This window comes from Poeciliopsis prolifica, unplaced genomic scaffold (assembly GCF_027474105.1).
Source record: "Poeciliopsis prolifica strain line A6 unplaced genomic scaffold, Auburn_PproV2 SCAFFOLD010, whole genome shotgun sequence".
Classification (NCBI taxonomy): domain Eukaryota; kingdom Metazoa; phylum Chordata; class Actinopteri; order Cyprinodontiformes; family Poeciliidae; genus Poeciliopsis; species Poeciliopsis prolifica.
In genome coordinates, this window is record NW_026562385.1 from 7,359,627 (window position 1) to 7,385,784 (window position 26,158).

General features: G+C 41.8%; 1 protein-coding gene and 1 long non-coding RNA gene across 5 annotated transcripts in view; one reads left to right on the forward strand and one right to left on the reverse strand.

The window, feature by feature from the left end:
• grapa (GRB2 related adaptor protein a) overlaps positions 1-23,835 on the reverse strand; it is a 45,770-nt gene extending 21,935 nt beyond the window's left edge. The window contains exons 1-5 of one of the 4 annotated variants that reach the window (XM_055036086.1): positions 17,572-18,454; positions 17,349-17,466; positions 17,150-17,254; positions 15,366-15,463; positions 13,597-13,716 (exon numbers count right to left, since the gene is read on the reverse strand). In XM_055036086.1, the coding sequence (XP_054892061.1) occupies positions 13,597-13,716; positions 15,366-15,463; positions 17,150-17,254; positions 17,349-17,466; positions 17,572-18,443 (1,313 nt within the window). In that variant the 5' untranslated portion in view covers positions 18,444-18,454. Of the gene's footprint in view, positions 1-13,596; positions 13,717-15,365; positions 15,464-17,098; positions 17,255-17,348; positions 17,467-17,571; positions 18,455-23,517 lie in introns of those variants that run through there. The other 3 variants (XM_055036087.1, XM_055036088.1, XM_055036089.1) reach the window with 3 other exon arrangements.
• On the forward strand, positions 7,345-8,328 carry LOC129363799 (uncharacterized). Its single transcript, XR_008606347.1, has 3 exons — positions 7,345-7,576; positions 8,161-8,210; positions 8,312-8,328. It is a non-coding gene; the product is annotated as an uncharacterized LOC129363799 (long non-coding RNA).
• Positions 23,836-26,158: the final 2,323 nt, after the last annotated feature.

Here is a 26,158-nt window from a genome sequence, read left to right on the forward strand (position 1 = left end):
GACATCAGCATGGGCTGACCATATATGGGTTAGACCTGGGTGTGGATATGTAGCCCCCCGTCCTTTTTAAGTGGGCTATCTGGGAATGGGATAGTACTGGGCAACAGTATATGGGGGCCATGTGGTTTCAGTATCATGGGCCCAACATGGGAAGCCCATGTGGGCAGACCACATTGAACCCACATGACATCAGCATGGGCTGACCATATATGGGTTAGACCTGGGTGTGGATATGTGGGCCCCAGTCCTTTTTTAAGTGGGCTATCTGGGAATGGGATAGTACTGGGCAACAGTATGTGGGGCCCATGTGGTTCTAGTATCATGGGCCCAACATGGGAAGCCCATGTGGGCTGACTACATTGAACCCACATGACATCAACATGGGCTGACCATATATGGTTAGACCTGGGTGTGGATATGTGGGCCCCAGTCCTTTTTTAAGTGGGCTATCTGGGAATGGGATAGTACTGGGCAACAGTATATGGGGCCCATGTGGTTTCAGTATCATGGGCCCAACATGGGAAGCCCATGTGGGCAGACCACATTGAACCCACATGACATCATCATGGGCTGACCATCTATGGTTAGACCTGGGTGTGGATATGTAGGCCCCAGTCCTTTTTTAAGTGGGCTAACTGGGAATGGATAGAACTGGGCAAAACTATGTGGGGCCCATGTGGTTTCAGTATCATGGGCCCAACATGGGGAGACCATGTGGGCTGACCACATTGAACCCACATGACATCAGCATGGGCTGACCATATATGGGTTAGACCTGGGTGTGGATATGTAGGCCCCAGTCCTTTTTTAAGTGGGCTATCTGGGAATGGGATAGTACTGGGCAACAGTATATGGGGCCCATGTGGTTTCAGTATCATGGGCCCAACATGGGAAGCCCATGTGGGCAGACCACATTGAACCCACATGACATCAGCATGCGCTGACCATATATGGGTTAGACCTGGGTGTGGATATGTAGGCCCCAGTCCTTTTTTAAGTGGGCTAACTGGGAATGGATAGAACTGGGCAAAACTATGTGGGGCCCATGTGGTTTTCAGTATCATGGGCCCAACATGGGGAGACCATGTGGGCTGACCACACTGAACCCACATGACATCAGCATGGGCTGACCATATATGGGTTAGACCTGGGTGTGGATATGTAGGCCCCAGTCCTTTTTTAAGTGGGCTATCTGGGAATGGGAATAGTACTGGGCAACAGTATATGGGGCCCATGTGGTTTCAGTATCATGGCCCCAACATGGGAAGCCCATGTGGGCAGACCACATTGAACCCACATGACATCAGCATGCGCTGACCATATATGGGTTAGACCTGGGTGTGGATATGTGGGCCCCAGTCCTTTTTTAAGTGGGCTATCTGGGAATGGGATAGTACTGGGCAACAGTATATGGGGGCCATGTGGTTTCAGTATCATGGGCCCAACATGGGAAGCCCATGTGGGCAGACCACATTGAACCCACATGACATCAGCATGCGCTGACCATATATGGGTTAGACCTGGGTGTGGATATGTGGGCCCCAGTCCTTTTTTAAGTGGGCTATCTGGGAATGGGATAGTACTGGGCAACAGTATATGGGGGCCATGTGGTTTCAGTATCATGGGCCCAACATGGGAAGCCCATGTGGGCAGACCACATTGAACCCACATGACATCAGCATGGGCTGACCATATATGGGTTAGACCTGGGTGTGGATATGTAGGCCCCAGTCCTTTTTTAAGTGGGCTATCTGGGAATGGGATAGTACTGGGCAACAGTATATGGGGCCCATGTGGTTTCAGTATCATGGGCCCAACATGGGAAGCCCATGTGGGCAGACCACATTGAACCCACATGACATCAGCATGGGCTGACCATATATGGGTTAGACCTGGGTGTGGATATGTAGGCCCCAGTCCTTTTTTAAGGGGCTAACTGGGAATGGGATAGAACTGGGCAAAACTATGTGGGGCCCATGTGGTTTCAGTATCATGGGCCCAACATGGGGAGACCATGTGGGCTGACCACATTGAACCCACATGACATCAGCATGGGCTGACCATATATGGGTTAGACCTGGGTGTGGATATGTAGGCCCCAGTCCTTTTTTAAGTGGGCTATCTGGGAATGGGATAGTACTGGGCAACAGTATGGGGCCCATGTGGTTTCAGTATCATGGGCCCAACATGGGAAGCCCATGGGCAGACCACATTGAACCCACATGACATCAGCATGCGCTGACCATATATGGGTTAGACCTGGGTGTGGATATGTAGGCCCCAGTCCTTTTTTAAGTGGGCTACTGGGAATGGGATAGAACTGGGCAAAACTATGTGGGGCCCATGTGGTTTCAGTATCATGGGCCCAACATGGGAGACCATGTGGGCTGACACTGAACCCACATGACATCAGCATGGGCTGACCATATATGGGTTAGACCTGGGTGTGGATATGTAGGCCCAGTCCTTTTTTAAGTGGGCTATCTGGGAATGGGATAGTACTGGGCAACAGTATATGGGGCCCATGTGGTTTCAGTATCATGGCCCCAACATGGGAAGCCCATGTGGGCAGACCACATTGAACCCACATGACATCAGCATGCGCTGACCATATATGGGTTAGACCTGGGTGTGGATATGTGGGCCCCAGTCCTTTTTTAAGTGGGCTATCTGGGAATGGGATAGTACTGGGCAACAGTATATGGGGGCCATGTGGTTTCAGTATCATGGGCCCAACATGGGAAGCCCATGTGGGCTGACCACATTGAACCCACATGACATCAGCATGGGCTGACCATATATGGGTTAGACCTGGGTGTGGATATGTAGCCCCAGTCCTTTTTTAAGTGGGCTATCTGGGAATGGGATAGTACTGGGCAACAGTATGTGGGGCCCATGTGGTTCTAGTATCATGGGCCCAACATGGGAAGCCCATGTGGGCTGACCACATTGAACCCACATGACATCACATGGGCTGACCATATATGGGTTAGACCTGGGTGTGGATATGTGGGCCCCAGTCCTTTTTTAAGTGGGCTATCTGGGAATGGGATAGTACTGGGCAACAGTATATGGGGCCCATGTGGTTTCAGTATCATGGGCCCAACACATGGGAAGCCATGTGGGCAGACCACATTGAACCCACATGACATCAGCATGGGCTGACCATATATGGGTTAGACCTGGGTGTGGATATGTAGGCCCAGTCCTTTTTAAGTGGGCTAACTGGGAATGGGATAGAACTGGGCAAAACTATGTGGGGCCCATGTGGTTTCAGTATCATGGGCCCAACATGGGGAGACCATGTGGGCAGACCACACTGAACCCACATGACATCAGCATGGGCTCATGTCATGGCCCAACATGGGGAGACCATGTGGGCTGACCACACTGAACCCACTGTGGGTTCAGTGTGGTCAGTACATATCCACGCCCAGGTTGGACCTGGGTGTGGATATGTAGACCCCAGTCCTTTTTTAAGTGGGCTAAATGAGACAAAATTGTAGAACAATGTACAGGGGTTGGACAATGAAACTGAAACACCTCTCATTTTAGTGTGGGAGGTTTCATGCCTGAATTGGACTAGCCTGGTGGCCAATCTTCATGAATTGCACATTGCAACAGTAAGAGCAGAGTGTGAAGGTCCAATTAGCAGGGTAAGAGCACAGTTTTGCTCAAAATATTGCAATGCACATAACATTATTTGGGACATACTGGAGTTCAAAAGAGGGCAAATTGTTCACCAAGACAGCAAGTCTTTGTGATTATCAAGAGCCACAGTATCCAGGGTAATGTCAGCATACCACCAAGAATGACGAACCACATCTAACAGGATTAACTGTGGATGCAAGATGAAGCTGTCTTAAAGAGATGTTTGGGTGCTAACCTGGATTGTATCCCAAAAACATAAAACCACGGTCCAAATCACGGTAGAATTAAATGTGCACCTCAACTCTCCTGTTTCCACCAAAACTGTCCGTCGGGAGCTCCATGGTCAATACACAGCCGGGCTGCTATAGCCAAACTTTTGGTCACTCGTATCAATGCCAAACGTCGGTTTCAATGGTGCAAGGAGCGAAAATCTTGTGCTGTGGACAATGTGAAACATGTATTGTTCTCTGATGAGTCTACCTTTACTGTTTTCCCCACATCCGGGAGAGTTACGGTGTGGAGAAGCCCCAAAGATGCATTCCAGCCAGAGTGTTGTATGCCAGAGTGAAGCATGGGGGTGGATCATTGATGGTGTGGGCTGCCATATCATGGCATTCCCTTGGCCCCATACTTGTCCAAGACGAATTGATGCTGTATTGGCCTCAAAAGGAGGCCCTACACCACGCTAATAAGTTATTGTGGTCTAAAACCAGGTGTTTCAGTTTCATTGTCCAACCCCTGTAGTTAACCTGTCACTTTCAAAATTTTGACTGTATGTCAAAGCAAAAGCTGCAAGAGCAAGATTCTCAAAACTTGGAAAGAATTACCCGAGATGTCAGCTTTATAGTCTTTGCCAAGGCAATTGTTACTCAGCTGGCCTCTAATGGAGTTGATGTAAGGTAAATTGTAGAATTTAATTTTTTCCTTGTAACCTCGACGATAGTAAAGGTTGGTGACCTTGACCATTGTCGAGGTCTCCAGGACGAAGGTGACCTCGTCTTGGAGATCACCCAAGGATATATTTTGCTGATAGAACAGAACATCCATGTCTTCCTAATGTTTGAACCTAAAACATGTTCACTGTGTGATATCTATGCCTCATTTACAAACAATAGGCTTCCAGAGGACCAGGATATTAAAACATTAAAAATAATTCTACAATGCTTTATTTTTTTAAACCAGTTCAGTATTGCTCTAGCCACACTTTGAACCCTTAACATTTTTTCATGTTATTATTTATGCTAGAACAGTCCAGTCCAGTCTCCAAGCCAGTACGCATGATGAGGGCCCCCTTGGGTTTGTAGTAGGCCATATGGGTAATGAGGGTCATGGGTTTTATCTGGGCAAACCTCATGGGACACATATGGTTAACTAAAATGGGACCCCTATGGGCTGGCCCATTTGGGCTAAATGTATGGGCCCTATTCAGCAACAATGTGGGCTAACTGGAAATGGGACAGAAATGGGCAACACTATTTGGGGCCCATGTGGTTTCAGTATCATGGGCCCACATGAGAAGCCCAATGTGGGCTGTCCACATTAAACTAACATGACATGAGCATGGGCTAACCATACATGGGTTGGACCTGGGCAGGAAAATGTAGCCCCTAGTACTTTTTTTCATGGTCTAAATGGGACAAAATTGTAGAACATTTTAATCGACAATGTGGTTACCCTGTCACTTTCAAACTTTTCACTGTATGTCAAAGCAAAAGCCAGTTCAGTATTGCTCTTGCTACACTTTGAACCCCTAACTTTTTTTCATTTATTATTGCAGTCTGAAATGTCTTAAAACATTTTTTTGAAATAATCTGTTTGAAATATATACGTAAACTCATATTCTGGTGCTTACTCAAAATTAAGCACAGAGTGGTCATGGTTGAGCTTTAGTCCTTGTTTTATTTTTAATAATAATAACTTTTTATTTTATTTTTATTATTATTTTTTATCAATTGGATGTTTAGACATCCATAGAGTTTACTGCAGCCTGTTCGCAGCAAGATTTAAATTTTTATTTGGACAAATAGTTCAGATCAGACCATTGTGAAAAATATCACAAAATGTTTAGAAAATAAACAAAACTCATTAGCAAGTGAGAGACAAGAGTAAAATTTTGAGCATCTGTTTTTTCATATATTTTGCAAACATTTTCCAAGTCATCAGTATAAATAAAAATAAAAAATAAAAAAACGTAACATTTCTGTTAATGATTCATTTGGTTCCAATTACCTTTTTGTTCATTGTTTGCTCTGAGGCACCGTTGCCAATAAAGGTTGGTGAATTGAAGTACCGGTAGGCACTTTACACATCCACTGAAGAAAATAGTTCCAAAACATATTTGAATAAGGAGGACAACGAAATGTATTTATTTACATTGAGAACTTTTGCTACATCGGTTTTACATTTGTTAAACCGATGTAGCACTCTCAAAAATTAATCTTGTGTTTCTTGGAAACGTAAAATGACCCGCGGATGGATATGCGGTTTCAAAATCAAGCCTGTTCTCTTCATCAGTCCGTTGGCGCGGAGTCTGCCTGTTGGCTGATCTACGAAAGAATCTGTAAGTACATTTCTTCTGTTTTACCTAGTACCAAATTTTAGGGAGAGATTTTAATCGCTTGTTAAAAAAATTGTTGCTCGTAACAAATCGGACGACAGTATCCCAAAAGAGACTTAATTGTTATTGTTATTTTTGCTTTTCTTTAGGGTGATACTTTTTCTGATATTGCTAACACACACAGCTACACACAATAAGCAGATTTTAGTGCAGACCGATTTCAAACGCAGCGTTGGGCCAAACCATTTTCAAATACCGCCGCCATTCTATTTGTTGAGCTGCCATTGGTTCATTTGAGCGCCAACGAGGCAGAATGAAATCGGTTCACTGAAGAATCTATGTTGCTAGCAGAGGTTGTTACAAAGTGTCTGGACACAATAAAACCATTTGTATGATTTAAAAAGAGTAACTATTGTGCTTTCATTCTATGTACTTGGGCTTTTAATAATCTTTCTCACAGTCACATCAGCATGCATGGGTGGGTCTCATGTATGGATTCAGGCTGGTTTGGCTGGGACCCATGCAAGATTATTATTGTCGTTTTTTTCAATAAAACTGCATTGAATCGTTTAGCTTTGGCTATATAGGTAATGATAAGAGGGCATGGGTTTTATCTGGGCCAACTGCGTGGCTCAAAAGGTTAACCGAAATGGGACTCATATTGTTGGCTCAATTGGGTTAAATGTATGGGCCCAATTCAGCATTAACGTGGGCTAACCGGGCATGGGACAGAAATGGGAACACTATATGGGGCCCATGTGGTTTCAGTATATTGGGCCTAAAAGGTTTTTGTAAATAGGATGAAGGCATTGTAGTTCATATTTTTAAATTCTTTTTTTAATTGTTGTGTGACACTTTAAAGCGTTTTGTTATGTCATAGTTTATTTCAATCTGCCGCTATTGTGTTGGTCTAGAGTAGTCATCAGTGTCAGGGTTCCTGTGTGTGTATGTGAGTGTCGCATCTTATTTCAGCGAGGAGCCCGTGGAGCTTGGCACAGGTGGAGGAGCAGCAGAATCTTCAGTCTACGCTAGATTGGCTGAAGATTCTACTGGTGTATGCTAGATGGTTGCATACACCGGTAGTCACTCTGGCCTCTCCTGTTGTGAACAGTTTTCTGAGAACGTTCTGTGTCTACTAGAAGTCACCTGGTCTCTGTGTTTGTTCGATCCTAGGGGTTTTGTCGCCTCATTCGAGAACTCACCAGTGAATACCTGCCTGCTCGCTCCGCCGATTCCACTGCCTCCACTCCACCCTTCGAGCTTCCAGCTCTCTTCCATTCCCACCTCGCATTTACCTTCGGAACCGCTGCACACCCTCTCTCAGGAACCTGGCATCTCACACCCACGCCTCGAAAGACCCGCACCGAAGTAAGCCTGTTCCTGTTTCCCCTCCGATCACTCATTCTAAGCCCGTCATAATAACTAAGTTCTCGTTTCAGGCCAACCTGGTCGAGTGGTCCTCACCCTTCCGCTGATGTCCGGGAAATAGATTTTATTTTGTCCTGTTGTAAATAAATCACTCACTCATCCCTATCCAACGTGTGGTTACTGCATGTGGGTCCGTAAATTGAAACCCATCATGTCAATCAGTGGCCAAGCCTGAAACAAATATTGAAAGATGAAGAAATTCTTTTTGATATTTTTGCAATATTTAGCTAGCAGTTATGTGAAATGTACTTATATTTAATTGTAGCTCTAATTTTTTTATATGTGCAATGTTTTAGGCTTTATTAGTTACATTTATAGTGATTTCTAAACTTCTCTTAAGAGTAATACTACTGTCTTAGTCCTGTCACGTTAACAAAGAAATTAGGATAATTGCAAAAACTGTTCAGTGTTTACAATATAAGGCTTCAGTAGTTAATCCATACAAAGGCTGTTTTGCCTTAATTTTTTTATTTTTTTGAAAAGTCTAAATGTTATATTGCACTAATAAATATATATTTTTGCAGGCTTCAAGAGGATCAGCGTGTGAAGATCACTTTATAATGATTTGAAAAAGGTAGATTAATATGTTAGTAAAATTAAGCACATAAGAGTGATATAATAACAAACTGATGAACAAAAACAAAATGTTGTCCTGTTATTGTCATTGTACTTAAGGTTGCCATGGCTACAGAATTGGAGGAGCATCCTTAGATGACACAATACAACCAGCTGTGCGATTCCTCATGTCCCATGAACTGGAAGTCCAGTTCAACCTTTTTGGCCAACATTGGAAACAAGCTCTTGGACCTGCGTCTCTTTGATGTTTTGTATGGTAAATATCAGTTTTTATTGTCAGAGTAACTTTTTTTTTTCACTTTTCTTTCTTAAACATATGTTAATTTATTTTGGTTGTTTTATGCTTTTGTTTGTTATTTTTAGTAATGTTTTTAGGTTAAAAATTGAGTCTTCAATTTTTGGTTTTATTTGAACAGTATTCTTTCACTGTTGTTAAGAACTTAAAAATTTTAAGGTAATATTGTTTGCATTTCAAACAATATTAAAATAACCACAAAAACCGATAGAACCTAGTAGTTGATTTATATAGATGGATATATTTTAAATTTACAGTAAGAATATAGTTTCTGTACATAATAATGATGACTCAAGAGTCCTTTTGATTATGGCATATCTCTGCAAGCATTTTTGCCCCATGAAGGGGGAGATGCAAATCTCATGAATGTTACATTGTGCTAAAATGAAACACTAATACAATTTCTACCTTTGCTTGTTATTTCAGGGGACTTAAAAGAAATTATCCATCTACAGAATCACACAAGCATACAGCAAAGACTCTCGAAGTGGTTTACTGGAGCCCGAGTGGAAGTGGAAATAGACTAGAGAGACTGCCAGTTCAAACTCAGGTTGGGGAGGTCTTTCAAGATGGACAGTTTCAGTAAAAGAGAGATTTCAAATTTAAGCATGCATATGGCATGTAGGTTATTTTTAAAAATGTTTAACAAAAATGTATTGTGAAAGATCTATATAGGTGTATATTCACATTGTGTGTATCAATGTGAATATACGTGTATAAAGTTATATAGATAGTATTTAGATGTATACATTTATAGACCTGTAGGAAAATATGTAGGTGTCTTTATTTGTGTGCATCTATAGATATATATTTATAGATCTGTTTATAAGTTTGTTATAGTAAACTAGCTTCTGTTATTTTCAAAGATGTCGTGAATAATTGCAGATTTCTTTTTGTGGCACCATTCCCTGAGTATTAATGAAGTTCTAATAATTGCTGTAGTGAGGTAAAAATAACTCCTGACAATATTTTAAATTACTAAATAAAAGCCTTGAGCAAAATAAATTTTTCATCTCTTTTTTTTTTTTTTTTTATTTGAACACGTTTTAAGCTAGACTTTGGATTGTTGATCAAGATTGCATATCTATGAATGTAATTCACATCCAGGTTAGATGAGAATTGTTCCTACAGGATTAAGGCATCTGGGTCCCACTGAAAACCCAGTCAGCACCCATTGAAATCAACCTGGGCAAACCCATGTGGGGCCACCATGGAAACCGTGGACAAACCCACTTGTTACCCATATTCTAGCCCAGTTCAGACCCAATTGGGACCCAGGTAAATATTCCCTACAGCACCCTAGTGGGCCACAGATGAGCCTCATGTAAGTTAACCACATGGGCCCCACTGAAAACCCAGTCAGCACCCATAAAAATTTACTTGGGCAAACCCATGTGGGGCCACCATGGAAACCGTGGACAAACCCACTTGGTACCCATATTCTAGCCCAGTTCAGACCCAATTGGGACCCAGGTAAATATTCTGACAGCACCCTAGTGGGCCACAGATGGGCCTCATGTGAGTTAACCATGTGGGACCCACTGAAAACCCAGTCAGCACCCATTAAAATCTACTTGGGCAAACCCATGTGGGGCCACCATGGAAACCGTGGACAAACCCACTTGGTACCCATATTCTAGCCCAGTTCAGACCCAATTGGGACCCAGGTAAATATTCCTGACAGCACCCTAGTGGGCCACAGATGGGCCTCATGTGAGTTAACCATGGGCCCCACTGAAAACCCAGTCAGCACCCATAAAATTTACTTGGGCAAACCCATGTGGGGCCACCATGGAAACCGTGGACAAACCCACTTGGTACCCATATTCTAGCCCAGTTCAGACCCAATTGGGACCCACGTAAATATTCTTGACAGCACCCTAGTGGGCCACAGATGGGCCTCATGTGAGTTAACCATGTGGGACCCACTGAAAACCCAGTCAGCACCCATTAAAATCTACTTGGGCAAACCCATGTGGGGCCACCATGGAAACCGTGGACAAACCCACTTGGTACCCATATTCTAGCCCAGTTCAGACCCAATTGGGACCCAGGTAAATATTCCTGACAGCACCCTAGTGGGCCACAGATGGGCCTCATGTGAGTTAACCACATGGGCCCCACTGAAAACCCAGTTAGCACCCATAAAAATTTACTTGGGCAAACCCATGTGGGGCCACCATGGAAACCGTGGACAAACCCACTTGGTACCCATATTCTAGCCCAGTTCAGACCCAATTGGGACCCACGTAAATATTCTTGACAGCACCCTAGTGGGCCACAGATGGGCCTCATGTGAGTTAACCATGTGGGACCCACTGAAAACCCAGTTAGCACCCATTAAAATCTACTTGGGCAAACCCATGTGGGGCCACCATGGAAACCGTGGACAAACCACTTGGACCATATTCTAGCCTCAGACCCATTGGGACATATATCTTGACAGCACCTAGGGCCACAGATGGTCCTCATGTGAGTTAACCATGTGGGACCCACTGAAAACCCAGTCAGCACCCATTAAAATCTACTTGGGCAAACCCATGTGGGGCCACCATGGAAACCGTGGACAAACCCACTTGGTACCCATATTCTAGCCCAGTTCAGACCCAATTGGGACCCAGTAAATATTCCTGACAGCACCCTAGTGGGCCACAGATGGGCCTCATGTGAGTTAACCACATGGGCCCCACTGAAAACCCAGTTAGCACCCATAAAAATTTACTTGGGCAAACCCATGTGGGGCCACCATGGAAACCGTGGACAAACCCACTTGGTACCCATTCTAGCCCAGTTCAGACCCAATTGGGACCCACGTAAATATTCTTGACAGCACCCTAGTGGGCCACAGATGGGCCTCATGTGAGTTAACCATGTGGGACCCACTGAAAACCCAGTTAGCACCCATTAAAATCTACTTGGGCAAACCCATGTGGGGCCACCATGGAAACCGTGGACAAACCCTTTTGGGACCCATATTGCCTGCCCACTTATATCCCATATGGGGCCCACCTAGGTGTGCTGGCTGGGAAAGGCCATGTCCTTGTTTAATTTCTGTCAGCGCTAGTTTTTCCAGTAAAGACAATTGTCCATTTTTAGTGATGTGAATTAAATATCCATTCGGAGTGTTATCATTTCAGTTTTGGGAAGTTTCTAATGAAGAACCTCCGTGTATCATTGATTATGAACTTAATACGAAACATCATTCAGTATTGTGCCGTTCGTCAAACTATCGTTGCCCACTTGTTAAGGACAATTCCCAAGCAGTCACAAGTCCAGGAGGGACACGTTGATATTCTTCTCAGTACAGTCACTCCCCAGCTCCCTGTGGGGGATCTCAAGGCATTCTCAAGACAGATGGGATATGTTTAGTCCTTTTAGCTATTTTTGTGTCTGTCCCAGGGTGTTCTGCCAGTGTGATGTTCTCACAAAACCCCCAAAAGGAAGACATCCAGGTGTTATTTTGATCAGACACCTGGACCAGCCTGATTTGATCCCTTTCAACATGGACAGAGACTTTAGATCTACAAAGACAATTGATCTACAAATAATCTTCCTACAGAGGAAACTTTTAATGACAAACATGAAGAAAACAGAAGTCCGGGCAGCCCAGGTGAACAATGAGGCTAGGAACTCTGGTAGCGCTGGGAGGACACACAACTAATGACAAAGCCTATGACTGAAATGACAAGGACGCGACCCGGCAGGCAACACAGATTAAATAGACACAAGGGAATAATCAGGGAAACAAGAGGCAGCTGGAGACAACCAAGGGGAAGACGAGACTGCACAGGAACTACATTAGCAGAAAAACACAAAAATCCTATGTTCACAGAATCATCGTCAAGTCTAGAACTTTGCCATAGATAAAGTGCGGATCACCAAGAAATGAGCTATATATATGAAAACAACGCTGCAATGTTTTTGATCATTTTCAGTCTGTTGTCAAAAGTATCTGTAGCAACAGATTTCAACAAGAAAACAAGCCTGATCCACTCTGCTCTAGAACGGACATCAAAGTTGAACCAAGCCGAGACTGGGATCTCTATGGTTACTGCCACCGAGACGCCTCTTCTGGCAGCAGCGCTGTCAGTTCACAGAAACCACACAGACAACACCTGACCCATTTCCTAAGCTGCTGCACCAGCCATCGACTGGAGCCTGTCAGACATTCTTGATCAACTGCTCAAAAAAAGTTGCCATCAAAACCATTCCTGTCCCCTTATGACACATTTATTATTGTTTTTTTAACAAGGAGCCACACGCTTCTTGCAAAAGCCCCTTTATCCAATTTTTTTTCTTTTTTCTTATAACCCAGTGATCAGCCAACTAGAAAGGCTCTCCACATCCAATATTGCATATTGTCCCTCTGGTCCAGCAAGAAGGCTCAGCTGCATCCCTCACTGTCCCCACCCTACCACCTCCTCTGACAACGCCAGACGTACAGCCGCACCAGCGGCTCCAGATGTTGTGCCAGACAAGATTAAGTCACATCAGCCCAGAAGGGTGGCAAATCTTCCATTTTACCCTCTGCCTTCTCTTCACACCTCATTGTCTATCCCCCAACACCCCCATCCTTCTCTATATATTTCCCTGAACCAACCAAAGGAAAGAAAACAAGGAAAAATCAAGCTAGCAGAATGTGCTCAGATTGACCCACTTAATCCATTACATGTCTTTCAATTAAATCATGATCTCTCAAATGCCTATCAATCAATCAAGTTTATTTTTGCAGCACATTTTTGCAGCAAGCCAGTTCAAAGTGCTTTAGATGATAAAAACACAAAATCACAAAGTCACAAAGACACCATACAGTCAACAATTAAACAAATAATAAATTTTGATGAGTGCCATCAACAAAACCATATGCCTCAAAATATGTTGATCAGTGTTTCATTTATGGCTCAAAAGGAGCAATAACAGGTGGATTGTTTTAGCAGTGTGGTGCTAAGCCGTTCAGTGATATAAAACAAATAAAAGCATTTCAAAAGTCTATTCTTTGAGCTACCGGGAGCCAGCGAAAGCTCATTGCCTAATGAACAACATAAGGAAAAACTGGTTTTCATATAAATGGGAAGCATTTATCTCCTACCTGACAGACATTGAAAACTCTCCAGGAGCGCTTTCACTTTCCCTGACGAGGAAGGCTCCACACTCTCTGTGTCTCAGCCGACTCTCCGCCACGCCGCGAGATATTCGCCCTGCGAACCATCTGGAGGACAGAGAGAAACACGCAGAGAGACAAAGAAAGATATCGCCGATGTTAGAACACACCAACAAAATGTTCTTTCCAATGGGAAATGTTTTACACTACAAAACTTCAGTCAGCGTCAATAGAATTTTACGTGACATACCAAACTATTGCATATATTTTGAAGAGGAAGGGAAATTACTGGTTTGAATTTTATTGTGTATATAAAAGCATTCATTGACTACTTGTAATCAGCCTCATCTACTCTTATGCTTCCTGAACGTCCTTCTGAACTACCCGAGCTCTACATAGGCCTGTGATGAGAATGTTTGGCACACCGAAAGCCAAGGTGCTCACAATATCTCTGGAGGAGCTGCAGAGAGCCACAACTCAGCTGGAGGAATTTATCTTTACTACTGTCATATACTAGTATACCCTCTACAAAACTGGCTTTTATGAAAATGTAGCAGAAAACATTAGTATTTAAAGAAAGTCATGTGACTGGACGAAAGCCATATTCGTATGTTGAAATGGTCCAATCAAAGTCCAGACTTAAATTTTGTCACTAATGCAAGACTGAAAATTGAGTTTTTTTTAAAAGGGACTGTAGATACAGAGACATGCTCCACTGAGAAACTCCTGTACCAGAAATTACACACACTTGACAAACAAGCTGTTAGTGCATAAGTACAAACCTTGAAACTGCAGAGAATTTCAAAGGGAAAAAAGGGCTGACAGGAACTTACAAGAGAAACGAGGAAACGATAAAACGAGTTTATGAAGTTATTTTTGAAACATGATGCTAAATTTGCACTTAAAACAACTCGCTAAAAGTGGAAATATGGCTGTCAGCTGTGTAGGGAGAGTAACGTTGTCATTTTATATCAAAGGTTTTGCTTATTCGGACGGCTTGCTAGAGCGAGTTGCTTGGAAGAAAAAAATCAGCTCTTGTGAACCAGATTAGTAAAACAAAGCTATAACCACCTAACAGAGTAAATTAATTTCTTGGGCGTTCTTAGTAGCTCTTATCACACTAGAACATTTTTTTTCAATATACTTCACGTTATTGTGAGCGAGAAGGAAGACACTGATAAAGATCTCTACAAATTTCTCCAAAGGATGTTCACAAATATTACTCCAATTGGGTCAGGCTTCAGTGTTCACTGTGTAATAAACCACAGCTGAGCGACTTGTTTTGTAGTCAGTTTGGTGTTTGTCACAGCAAATGTATAACCCAGCTGGTGTCCAAGCATCTGATGGAAACATGGGGTGTACAAGCAGATTAGCACTAAAAGACATACACACTACACACAGACGCCTGGATTGTGGGCTTATGTAAGGCATAAAGTGAGAGCGTCCCCTTGGGCATTCTGCCTTATGCCAGAGTGCAGATGTCCAAAGCGGAGCGCAGAGCGCCTGGAGCTACCCGCTGCACACGTTCACTGACTGATGAGCAGTTAGATGGACCAGCGCTGGATGTGTGAAATGCATTCACCCAATTTACAGAAGAGCTGAGGATGTGTGGGGGCATAATGTGTGTGTGTGTGTGTGTGTGTGTGTGTGTGTGTGTGTGTGTGTGTGTGTGTGTGTGTGTGTGTGTGTGTGTGTGTGTGTGTGTGTGTGTGTGTGTGTGTGTGTGTGTGTGTGTGTGTGTGTGTGTGTGAGCTTACGCATGTGGCCTCAGGTTGATGTAGTTTTTTGGCACAAAGCCTTTCCTGTTGTGGAGCTCAGCTGTGTACCAGTTAGGATCATCTTCCATGTTGGTGATCTGGGAACAAACATTCACAGACGGGTAAATACATGAAATGCTGCCGGTAAAGAAGTTGGTGCGAATTTGAAGTGCACCAGCATACTCTTCAGTATGTCTATGTTTCATACCAAAAGCCTTTTAGCTTTTAAAATGCACTGCAATCGAATACATTCAAATTTAGTGGTGATGTTACCAAGATCAATGAAACACCCTTATTTATTTATTTATTTATTTTTCAGTTGTGTGACAGGTCAATAAGGACTTTATCTGATTGATTACCAAACTTTAGTTTAGCCATTTGCAGAAAAAAGTACTTTGCATAACTATTTCAAGTATTTGATACAACAAACATCAGTAACCAAAGCAGTGACAGATAATAGTATCATTTGACACTTTATAGACAACCACAGAAATAGAGCATTGAGGCTTTGAGAACTTAAATATGGCAATGACATAGAAGTTTTTGGGGTGTTTGCCAAAACAATTTCCCCCTTTCCCCTCCCTACCCTCAAAAACTTAATTTCATGCATCAGCTGGCTGTAATGGCTACATAGCACGTTTGTGTGAGCATTTGAAAATGTGATCCAGACCACAGATTGATTTACTGCTGGTAGCATCAATCATCATTGACTCACAGAGCTAAATGATTGCTCTGTTATTGAGTTAGCCGCTCGACACTCATTCAAACAAAAGTGTTTTTGAATGCAAAAGTACAGAAAGAAATCCTCATTAAGCTCTCTGTGGCTATAGTCGAGGTTCGTTAGTGGGATGTTCTTTTTTTCAACTCCCAGGCCTCAATTTTTCCATCATGACTGCGTCACTCCGACTGTGGAAGTGACAGATGTTAATTCTTGTAATATACTAATTTTACAGACATTTCTCTACTAAGAATACCTTCAAACAGCTATAAAAAAAGCAAGACCAGTGAATTATTTTTCCATGCATCCATACCGAGTGAATTGAAAATTATCCAGTTGTCTAAGGATATATTTATATTTCCACAGACATTTAGTACAAGATATATATGCATCGATTCGAACAGCTGCATATAATTGATCTGAGACACAGGAGTGAAGTGCTGAGAAGACGTTGAACGAGTCCATTTCTCACAACCCTCCAACACTCACACAGATTTTATAACTATGTTTACTTTTGTGTCAAAGAAAGAATCATAATCTGTGTTCACCTTAAACACCACACAAAACTTAAAACCCTTCCTTTCTTCAATCCAAGATAACTGCTATGAATATCAGTCAAAAACTTAACTTGCTCCAGAGGAGACTTTCTCTGACGAGTGGATGCAAATGTGTAAAAGATAAATCGCACATGAGTAACATTTGTATTTTCCTTCAGAGTGGAGCAGTAAGCTTCACTCAGAACTGAATAAATCTATTGTTGAAACATAGTCTCCAAAATGTTAAGAGCAGGTTAGTGTGCTCTGTGAAATAATTGTACTTATAGAAAACCTGAAATATTTAAAACACCTCACACTGAAGAACATTTTAATTTTAAAATAAGAGACTATGTTGTGATGATTAAGACTAAAGGTAGATTTCCAGTCGAAGTGACATATTCCAATTTTAAGAAAATCTAAATCATTTTGTAAAATGCATTTTTTTCCGTAGAGGAGTCACAAGTGGTGCTGGTGCTTACTAGTCATCTTTTTAGACTGGGAGGAAGCCGGAGTACCCGGAGAGAACCCACCATGCACAGGGAGATGATGAAAACTCCATACAGAAAGACCCCGGGCCAAGAATTGAAGCCAGGACCTTCTTGCTGCAAGGCAACAGGGCTACAAACTGTGCATCCCTTTTGAAGTAACATTTAAAGTTACTTAAGTTGAATATGATTAATTTAAGGTAATAATCCAAAACATGGCAAAGTAATTAAGGGTCCTTTTTACCAGAATCGAACATGGAGGCTTCTTGGGGTCGGGACCGATGAAGGCACGGAGAGTCGTCTTGAGGGAGAGGTCGACGGAGGAACTGGGTGGCCGATGGAACAGAGAGGCGATGCGATACCTGGAACGATGGAGGAGCAGAGAGGCGGAGGCACAGGGGGGCGTCATGGAGCCGAGGTCGACAGCGGTATAACATCTTTAAAAGGTATGTCACTTTGTGACATACCTTTTAAAGATGTTTTGAGCACCAGATATAAGTCTTGTGAAAAAACCAGCTGTCTTTTGTTGGTGCTTTTCTAATTGGTTCAAAAGACACACCACGATTGTGTCGTCAGCGGCCTCGTGCTCCATGAAGCCCAGAGCCCATCCGGCAGAACAGCCAAAGGTTTTCCTGAGGTCCCTGAAAACCTTTTTCGTCAGGCTAGGGACCCAGTCAACCTGGATTTCCACCGGATGGCCCTCGATGGCAGTGTAGATGTTGTTCACCATACGCTCCTGTACCTCCATCAGGGAGTCAAAACACCGCCGTGTCTTGGACTCCCTGATGCCCAGACACAGCAACGACTTCACAAAAAGTCGCACTGTGTCCTTTCTCTGCTCCTCTAAGGACGCCCTCAGTCCCTTGGCGCGTCTCGCTGTCATCAGTTCGTGAACGATACTGATGACAGCTCGCACCAAAGAACTGAGTCCTAAGCCCGGCCGAAGAAGTGACACCGGGTCTTCATCATCCATGGGAGATGTGACTGCAGATATCGCATGCTTCAAGAAAAGCATGTCGAACACTGCAGCACACTCTCCATGGATGATTGTGTCTTCTCCCATCGCCCGGGCAAAGGCCTGAGAGACCTGGCTTCCAAATATAACTTTTAAATCGCCATATCCGTAGGCCAGGTTCTCAAGAGCGTCCTTTACAAAATCTGAGAAAACCTCCGTCAAAAATCTGATCAGGTATCTTGTCCTCTCTGTGACACTCTCATCCTGGTCCAAAAAGTTGAGGTCCATCCAGTCCTCCTCTTTAATTTGAAATATGTATTCTTCTATGGCCGGGATGGCCTGAACATTAACTAAAAATCGCATCTCTCGTTTCAATGAAGCCATTGTTGTTTGTTGTTCAGTTGGTAACATTGGGGAATAAATAACTCCAATGTTACCAACTGGAGTTATTTATACCCCGAGTTACACAACAAAGCAGTATGTGACATCACAACCTATGACGTCTCCGCACAAGAATACGCAGCTCTGTGACGTAATGGGCCTACAAATCAAGTGTTCTGACGATCTGTGCTACCTCGGCACTTTGTCTTAACTGACTGTTCCTGGACAGTCAGGAACTCTTTTTAAGTTTCTGTCAAGTCCGATTGTTATAAGTGATTTTAGGCTTATTTATTTATTTATTTAAGTCGCGGGTTTTGCATTTTCTCGGCCCAAATGAAGTTGCTCATTTGGGCCTGGAAATAAGCAGAGACACATAATGAGACCCGGATGTTGTCTGACGTCCAGGAAGTTTTAGTTCATCATTTCTCGGACGAACAGGGAAATGTTCATCTGTCTCTCCTTGTTAATGTCAAGCAGTGGCTCATCTAAACCCCTAAAATTGTACGTCAGCACCCCTGAATAGGATTGCCACCCATCCCGTAAAATACAGCGTCGTCCCGTATTTGGCCGTTAAATGTGCGTCCCGTATTGAACCGACACATAACTGTCCGATAGACGCCTAATAAACATCAACACTAAGTTTGACAATAATCGCCAAAATAAAACACTGGCAATATTAAGGTCAGCTACACTGTCGTGGCGGGAGCTGAAGGACCCCTGAACGCCACGGTTGCCTAGAGACGGATACTGCGCAGCCGCAATTAGCTGCTATCAACCCGCGTCTTTGTAAAACGTCCTCTACCTGATTTCATGTCCGTAGAAGAAAAAACGCTTTAAAATACAGACGTGAGTGAAAAGACGCGCATTATCAGCTGAACAATTCAGCGAGGATGGATGCTGTGTAAATATGAAGACAAAACAAAGTGTCCGTCGTGGCGCAGTTTGCTGCTATGTAACAGACAGAATGGATCAGGAGAAGAACCGCAGACCCGTCAGAACCTAAAGAATCAGAAATTAGCATCTCTTCATCCTCTGACATGGTGCAGAACATTTTGATTCAGTTTCTTATTGTGATTTTAGTTTGATTATTTTATTACTTTGCATGTTGCGTTTGGATATTTAGTAAATAATAGCATTAGCCAAAATAAGTGCCCAGTTAAAGAACAAATCATACTAACAGGTTAACACTAAATACATAAATATTTTCTACATTGCATTAATTTCTCTGTGTTTTATTAACAAATGTTGAGATATTTTATGAATAGTTGTTCAGTGGTCATTTAATGCATTACTTCATCAACATTTTATTAATGTTGATTAGCAGTTTGGATAACCTCACTTCCAATCAATGAAGAAAAAATATATACTAAGCAAAAGTCCTCGATTCTTCCATCATGACTGCATCACGCCGACTGTGGAAGTGACAGATGTTAACTCTTCTAAGTGCTGTTAAAATCGAGTCTCATCTTTCATACAGCTTGTACAAGCAGAGTCTGAAACAGATTACCACCTTGCCCAAACGGAATAATTCAATATAAATGGGCCTTCAGACTTTGATAGATTTCACCAACATATATTTTGTGAATAATAACACAACTGCAAGGCCAAAGACCATATAAAAGTATCAATATTTTGCATAATGCTTGTTCTATAGAAGTCATGAAAAAGTATTCACTGGATAGTTTTGAGAACACAAAGAATTCATTCAATGTCATGAAAATGTATTCACCATGCTTTTGTTTTTTTCCTTTTTATTTCAAACGGGGAAAGAAACAAAGTAAATACAAATAAATATTTGTTTCAGGATGTATTGCCAGCAAGCAGAATATTTTGCATTCATCAGCCATTTTAAGCAGCAAAGCAGCCACAGACCATCGCACCGCCATCACCAGGTTTTCCATTTCTAGAAATCTCTGCTTAGGATGTTTTCTCTATTCATGGTCATTGACTCCGACTGTGATTCACTGGAGTTTTATAGTCTTAAAAATTGCTATGTTTTGCATCTGCTCTTGAATTTCTTTTGACTGGGCAAAATGTGTTGCTTTTGGAGATTTACTTAGTCACAGCGCTGATAACAAAATACTACTAATAATTGTATAATAAACTACAAATATGGAATATATGACAACATCATTTGGTGCGCAACAATCAGACTGAATTACGCTGCTGGTAATTATTTTATATAATACTAATGTTTAAAAGTAAAGTAATTTCACATGTACGCCCTCTGACATTTGTTAATTAGAGGGTTAAAACAAAGGAAGGAGGCGTCACTGCGCTCCTTTTTCGTGGCCGTCGAGACCAAACTTGTCCACATTGTCTTGGCACTTTAAACAGAAATTTAGAGTTGCCACTTTTTATTTATCCGCAAAGCTATTTTTACCACTTCTTTATGAGTCGCCTCTCTTCTCGTTGTGATGGATCCGGCTCCGCGCGGCTACCGCACAATAACACATGAACAAAGCAATGCACCCGAGCAGAATAAGCTCCAGTTCTTGCCGGCAACAAAGTCTGAAAATGAGCCTCTCTGGGACCAGAGATAGATTATTAGCCAGCGTCAAATGGAAACAGATCAATGTATGTTAAAATAATCTTTTGATTTTTAGTCCCTCAACGTACTAAAACACAAATATGAAGTTTTTGGGCACAAGTTAAGAAATATAAACGATATGCAAACTTGAAGTACAAATTAAGGTTGCAGTGTCAAAATAGCCATTTACCACAGCAGTACGAAAAAAAAAAGTAATTTCACGTAAACCCAGAACTGCTGCAGGTGACTGTCCTATTTACTGCAACCATAAAGCTTATGATCCCCAAAAGGCCGACCATAATTACTTATGCTTCAGATGTAAATACCGCCTCATTTTGCCTGAATGCACAGATGACTTTGCAGACCGCAGAGATTAGAAGGATCTTCAGAATATTTAAGGGCATGAAAGGAAAAGATCTAAACTAAAATCAGAAGTACTACTGAAAGAACACCTGAATTGTGTCCCAATACACTGTTCTGTAAATCTGTAATACACTTTAATACAATTTCCCTATGAATCAAGGGTTACTGAAATTGCAGGACCTAGCGAAGCACTTGGCACTGTTTGGCAGAGACAAAATCTTGTGGTTAACTTAATCCCTCGGATTTGTCTGTGTGTGATTGCTGACCGGCTGGAGCTGCAATATAAATTTTGACCACCTCTTGTACTTCTGAGCAGGCGTCTGTAGCAAAAACGTTCCTCTCCAACAATTGCCAACAGCTGAAACACAAGCTGTTGTTTCTCTTGTGCGGCAAATATAAAAGTTGGCTTTAAATAAAATCAGAAAATCGTGTCATGATTGCTCTGCGAAATTACTCTCCTGCCATTTGGCGAAACGTTTTCATGTCACATTTTAAGCTGAAAGCGGAGAAGGCTGTGGCCGTTCTTACTCTGACGCTTGTGTTGTAAGTGTCAAAGACAGAAGGTATTTGCACGGTTTACCTCAACGCAACGGAAAGAAGAGAAAACCAACGTCTGAGCAGACATCTTTCCACTGGAAGTCTTTGAATGCTTGAACTGTGTGTGAATGGGTCTAGATATTAAATTGAACTCTCAAAATATAAACATTTCAAATCACTGAAGGTAACAAAATCTCCTGCTGGCCAGTAAAGAGGTTAAATTAAGAACTCAATAAGTGTTTTGTGATCGCTTAAAAAATTTAAAAAGAGTATTCTCTTAGCAGTATTCGTGGTGATGTATATTCCACTCTATTTTTATTTATAAAGTGCACTTAAAAGAATCAATATGTCTTCCCAAAGTACTGTACAGTAGAGACAGATATATCAGAGCCAATAAAATATGTATAAAACATCAATTGATGAAACAAAATTATAAATTGTGTGCGCAGTACCGTGTGTGCATATGATTTATTGAGCTACAAAAGTAGCTTCTAGTTAGCAGGCCTAATGCAGTTTGCCATCACCCACAGGGAAACGAGGAAAAGAGCAATAAAGAATAATAACTTAACTTTTTTTCTATAATATTAAGAACCTGACATGAACAATAGTTTTTATGCTAAACAACAGAATCTGAGTCACTTCAACATTTAGGGAGCTAAAGTATAATGAATAACTGGAAAGTTCTGCTTAGAAAAGAATAAAACATACATAGGGTAGTCAGACGTAATCAACAGGAACAGACTTCATAAAAAAAGAAAACAAAAAAAACCCAGAAGTATCTAAATGAAAACAAGGTGCTGTTTTTTTTCACTTAGTACTTTAGCAGCTGTGGTCATTCAAGTCATTGTCATCTATTAAATGGTGTCATGAATGAAACCGTACTCGCTTTGACTACTGAAGATTTAAAGTAATTTTCTGCTGCTGCCAGAGAACCATGTTATGAAACTCCAAAAAGTATTATCTATCACGATCAGATCCCGTTTCTTCATTTTGGCTTGATCAAAGCTACTAATCTGTTACATTTTATGTGAGTCTACTGCCCTCAAAGGGGAATGAAAACCAAAATAAATGCAGATATGGTTTAACCAAAAGCTTTCAGGAAATGATAAACAATTACAGTATCTGTTCTGTATCTCCGACAGTTGGTGAAGGTGGTGAAATGATCCAAAATTTTGCCCCCCAAAAAAGGAGAAAAAATACAAACCAAGAAGCAGCTATAGGTATAAAACGAGCACTGACTAGTGGAACAATTCAGACGTGAGAAACCTAAAATCTTTATAATGCATATGATGACCAACCATGTGATGATTTAGATCTAAAAATAAGCTAGAGCCTTGCATTGCAGTGCGGGTCTTTCAAAATGAGTAACAAACTACAGTATTTCTCAAGCTCCCCAAAGAGCTTGAGAGTACTTATAAGCTCTGAACTTTTATCATTTTTTAAAAAAAGTTTAGAAACTGGTTAGCAACATCACCAGATAGATAGATAGATAGATAGATAGATAGATAGATAGATAGATAGATAGACAGACAGACAGACAGACAGACAGACAGACAGACAGACAGACAGACAGACAGACAGACAGACAGACAGACAGACAGACAGACAGACAGACAGACAGACAGAGTAAAAAATAGTTTCTCTTACCCTGAGCATGTCTCCCTTGTTAAAACTGAGTTCATCGCTCTCTGTGGCACGAAATGTGTACAGTGCCACTGCTTCCATGCTGAAACCCCCAGACACATGCACACACACACACACACACACGCACCCCACTAATGCCCAAGGAACCGGCAGAGAGAAAAAAGAGAGATACGTGTAAAAGAAAAAGAAGAAATCCTGTCAGACACAAGACTGGAGGAAGAGGAGGAGAGGAAAGGTCTGTTCTGTCCTGTGAGCCTCAGAGTGCATGGGAGTCAGATCAGAGGACGAGAGTGACTGAGCTCGGTGAGGGGAAAAACACAACTGGCTGCTGCTCAGCAACACAGTGCCATGAGTAACACTGACACAGCTAGAGAGAGAGAGAGAGAGAGAGAAAATGGATAAGGGAGAGAGAGAGAGAGAACACTTACAGGGGCAAAAGAGTGGGAGGCACTTCCTGTGTATATTTATCTTATACTCTCAAAGTGGTTTCTGTGGATTGTATGAGCTCTTGTTCAATCAGGGTTTTTTTTTTTGCATGCATGTCTCTGTCCATGGTTGATTTGTCATCCTGTCACCTTGCAAGCTGCATTTAGTTTCCCACCGCTGAGGTAAACATGACCTCAGATGCTTTAAATCTACCGGTTTCAGGGACCGTTTCCATTCAGGTCGGAGCGAAAAACCCAATTCCTCACATGTCTCAATTCAAGCGTAATTTATCTCATTTTAATTCAAAAATACTTTACTGAAGGCATATTTAATGTTGTTGTATCTTCTATTATCTAAGTGACTGTGGACAGGGATGAGCTCAGGTAGCAGCCTGTCATACTACAACTCTGAGGAAGCCTCTGACTGAAGATAATCACATTCTAATGAAGAGAATGCCAAGGGTTGTCCGTAATCTTCTCCTTTTCATAATCGATCCATCTTTGCACATTGATCTTCAGAGCTTCCACTGTATACAACTTGTTTGCAAACGATCTCACGTTCCCCATTACAATCGGTGGAAGACATTGTTATAATTTCCTCCCTCTTCTCGCTCCTATTTGCTCCTTCTTTGAATCCACGACATCTTCTTTTCAACTCATCTGGGATTTGTGATACTGTGATGTTAATCACCTGCTCCCAACAGGAAACTGCTTTGTTACTATGGTAATGAATCACAGCAAATGCTCAAAAAGTAAAAGAAAAACTCCCAGCTACACAGCAGCATGGTTGTCCAAAATAATTGTGTTTCAGGAAGACATACAGGGAAAAAAGAGGTTTTAAAATGTAAACATGAGCAGCACAGTTCCAGAAATTCCAACAACTTGAATTTGTAAATTTGCCCGTTCATAAAAACAGTCTAATATGTGCAGTGGGTCGAGGTCAGTGTGGAGAAACAGCAAATTGATTCACTTATTTATAAAGTATTTGATGTTCCGTAACATAGTTCAAAGTCTTCTTTTCAGATTTTCCTTTTTTGCCCATAAAATCCTCAACCAACCATGAACCCCCTTAAATAACACCACAATGAAGATTCTGATAATTGCTGGTTGATGTGAGACGACTGGTTTTCTCTTAAAATCAGCTTTTGATTCATCGATTTTTGGGACAAAACTGGGAGACTGGTAGAATACAGGAAGGGCCTCCTCCTTAGATTTCCTAAAAAAAAAAAAAAAAAGAACAAAAACTTCCTGTTATGGCTTCCCAGAAAACAGGCTCATTTGAAAACTTGCCTCACAGCATCTTAAACGAAAGTAGCAGAAGGTGGAAGATGCAAATATAATTTTGCTTGCGCTGACTTTACAAAGAGCCGATAAATGAGTTTTTTGCAGAAGAGCATCTATCTCGGATACAGTGACTCTCACGAATATAAAAATATTTGGGATATAAAACATCCCAAATGTCAAATATTTTCAAGTTTAACATTGCATTTACACTGTACAATTAAACATAAGAACAAAACGAGAAAATTCTAATTAAAACCTGCAATACGCTGGTTTGCTTGAGTGTATACACACTTAAACGAGCACTGAAGGTTCTTTGAATCCAGTCTCAGTGATCAGTTTTCTGCATAAGTGACATAAATTGCAGTAAATCAGAAACAATTTTAAAGAGTTCTTTGGGTTTTTCTGAAATTTGCTCATTCATGTCAGCATTAATGAGCTGACTCTGTTCTACGAGTGACAGTAATCTCATGTCTACCATGTTTCAGCTCTAAGAAGTAGGTTTGCAAAACACAAGCAAAACTAAACATGCAGTATTTAACCATTGCTTTTGCAGAAAAATGTTAATAGCCCCAAGTTTGTTTTATTTCTTAGTCTAAAACAGGTTATAGTCCCATACTTTCTTCAAAAAATAAAAAAATGAAATAAATATTTATGTTGTACATAAGATTTTCTACTGAGACTTTCATTTGTTAGAGAATCTCACACCCAGAGTGAAAAGGACCATCTCCACCAGTAGCCTCTGCTGCAAAGCAAAGACAAAAGCTTCTATCAGGAGCCTCCAAAAATGGCTACAAGCGCCACAAAATGGCTGCAATTTGGACATCGGCAGCTTTATTGCGAACCAAGTCACCAGTCAAAACATGTTCCATCAATGTCTTTTCACCAGCAAGTCTCCGATGAAGTCATTTCCTCCTAACCCTTTCCTCTCTTCAGAC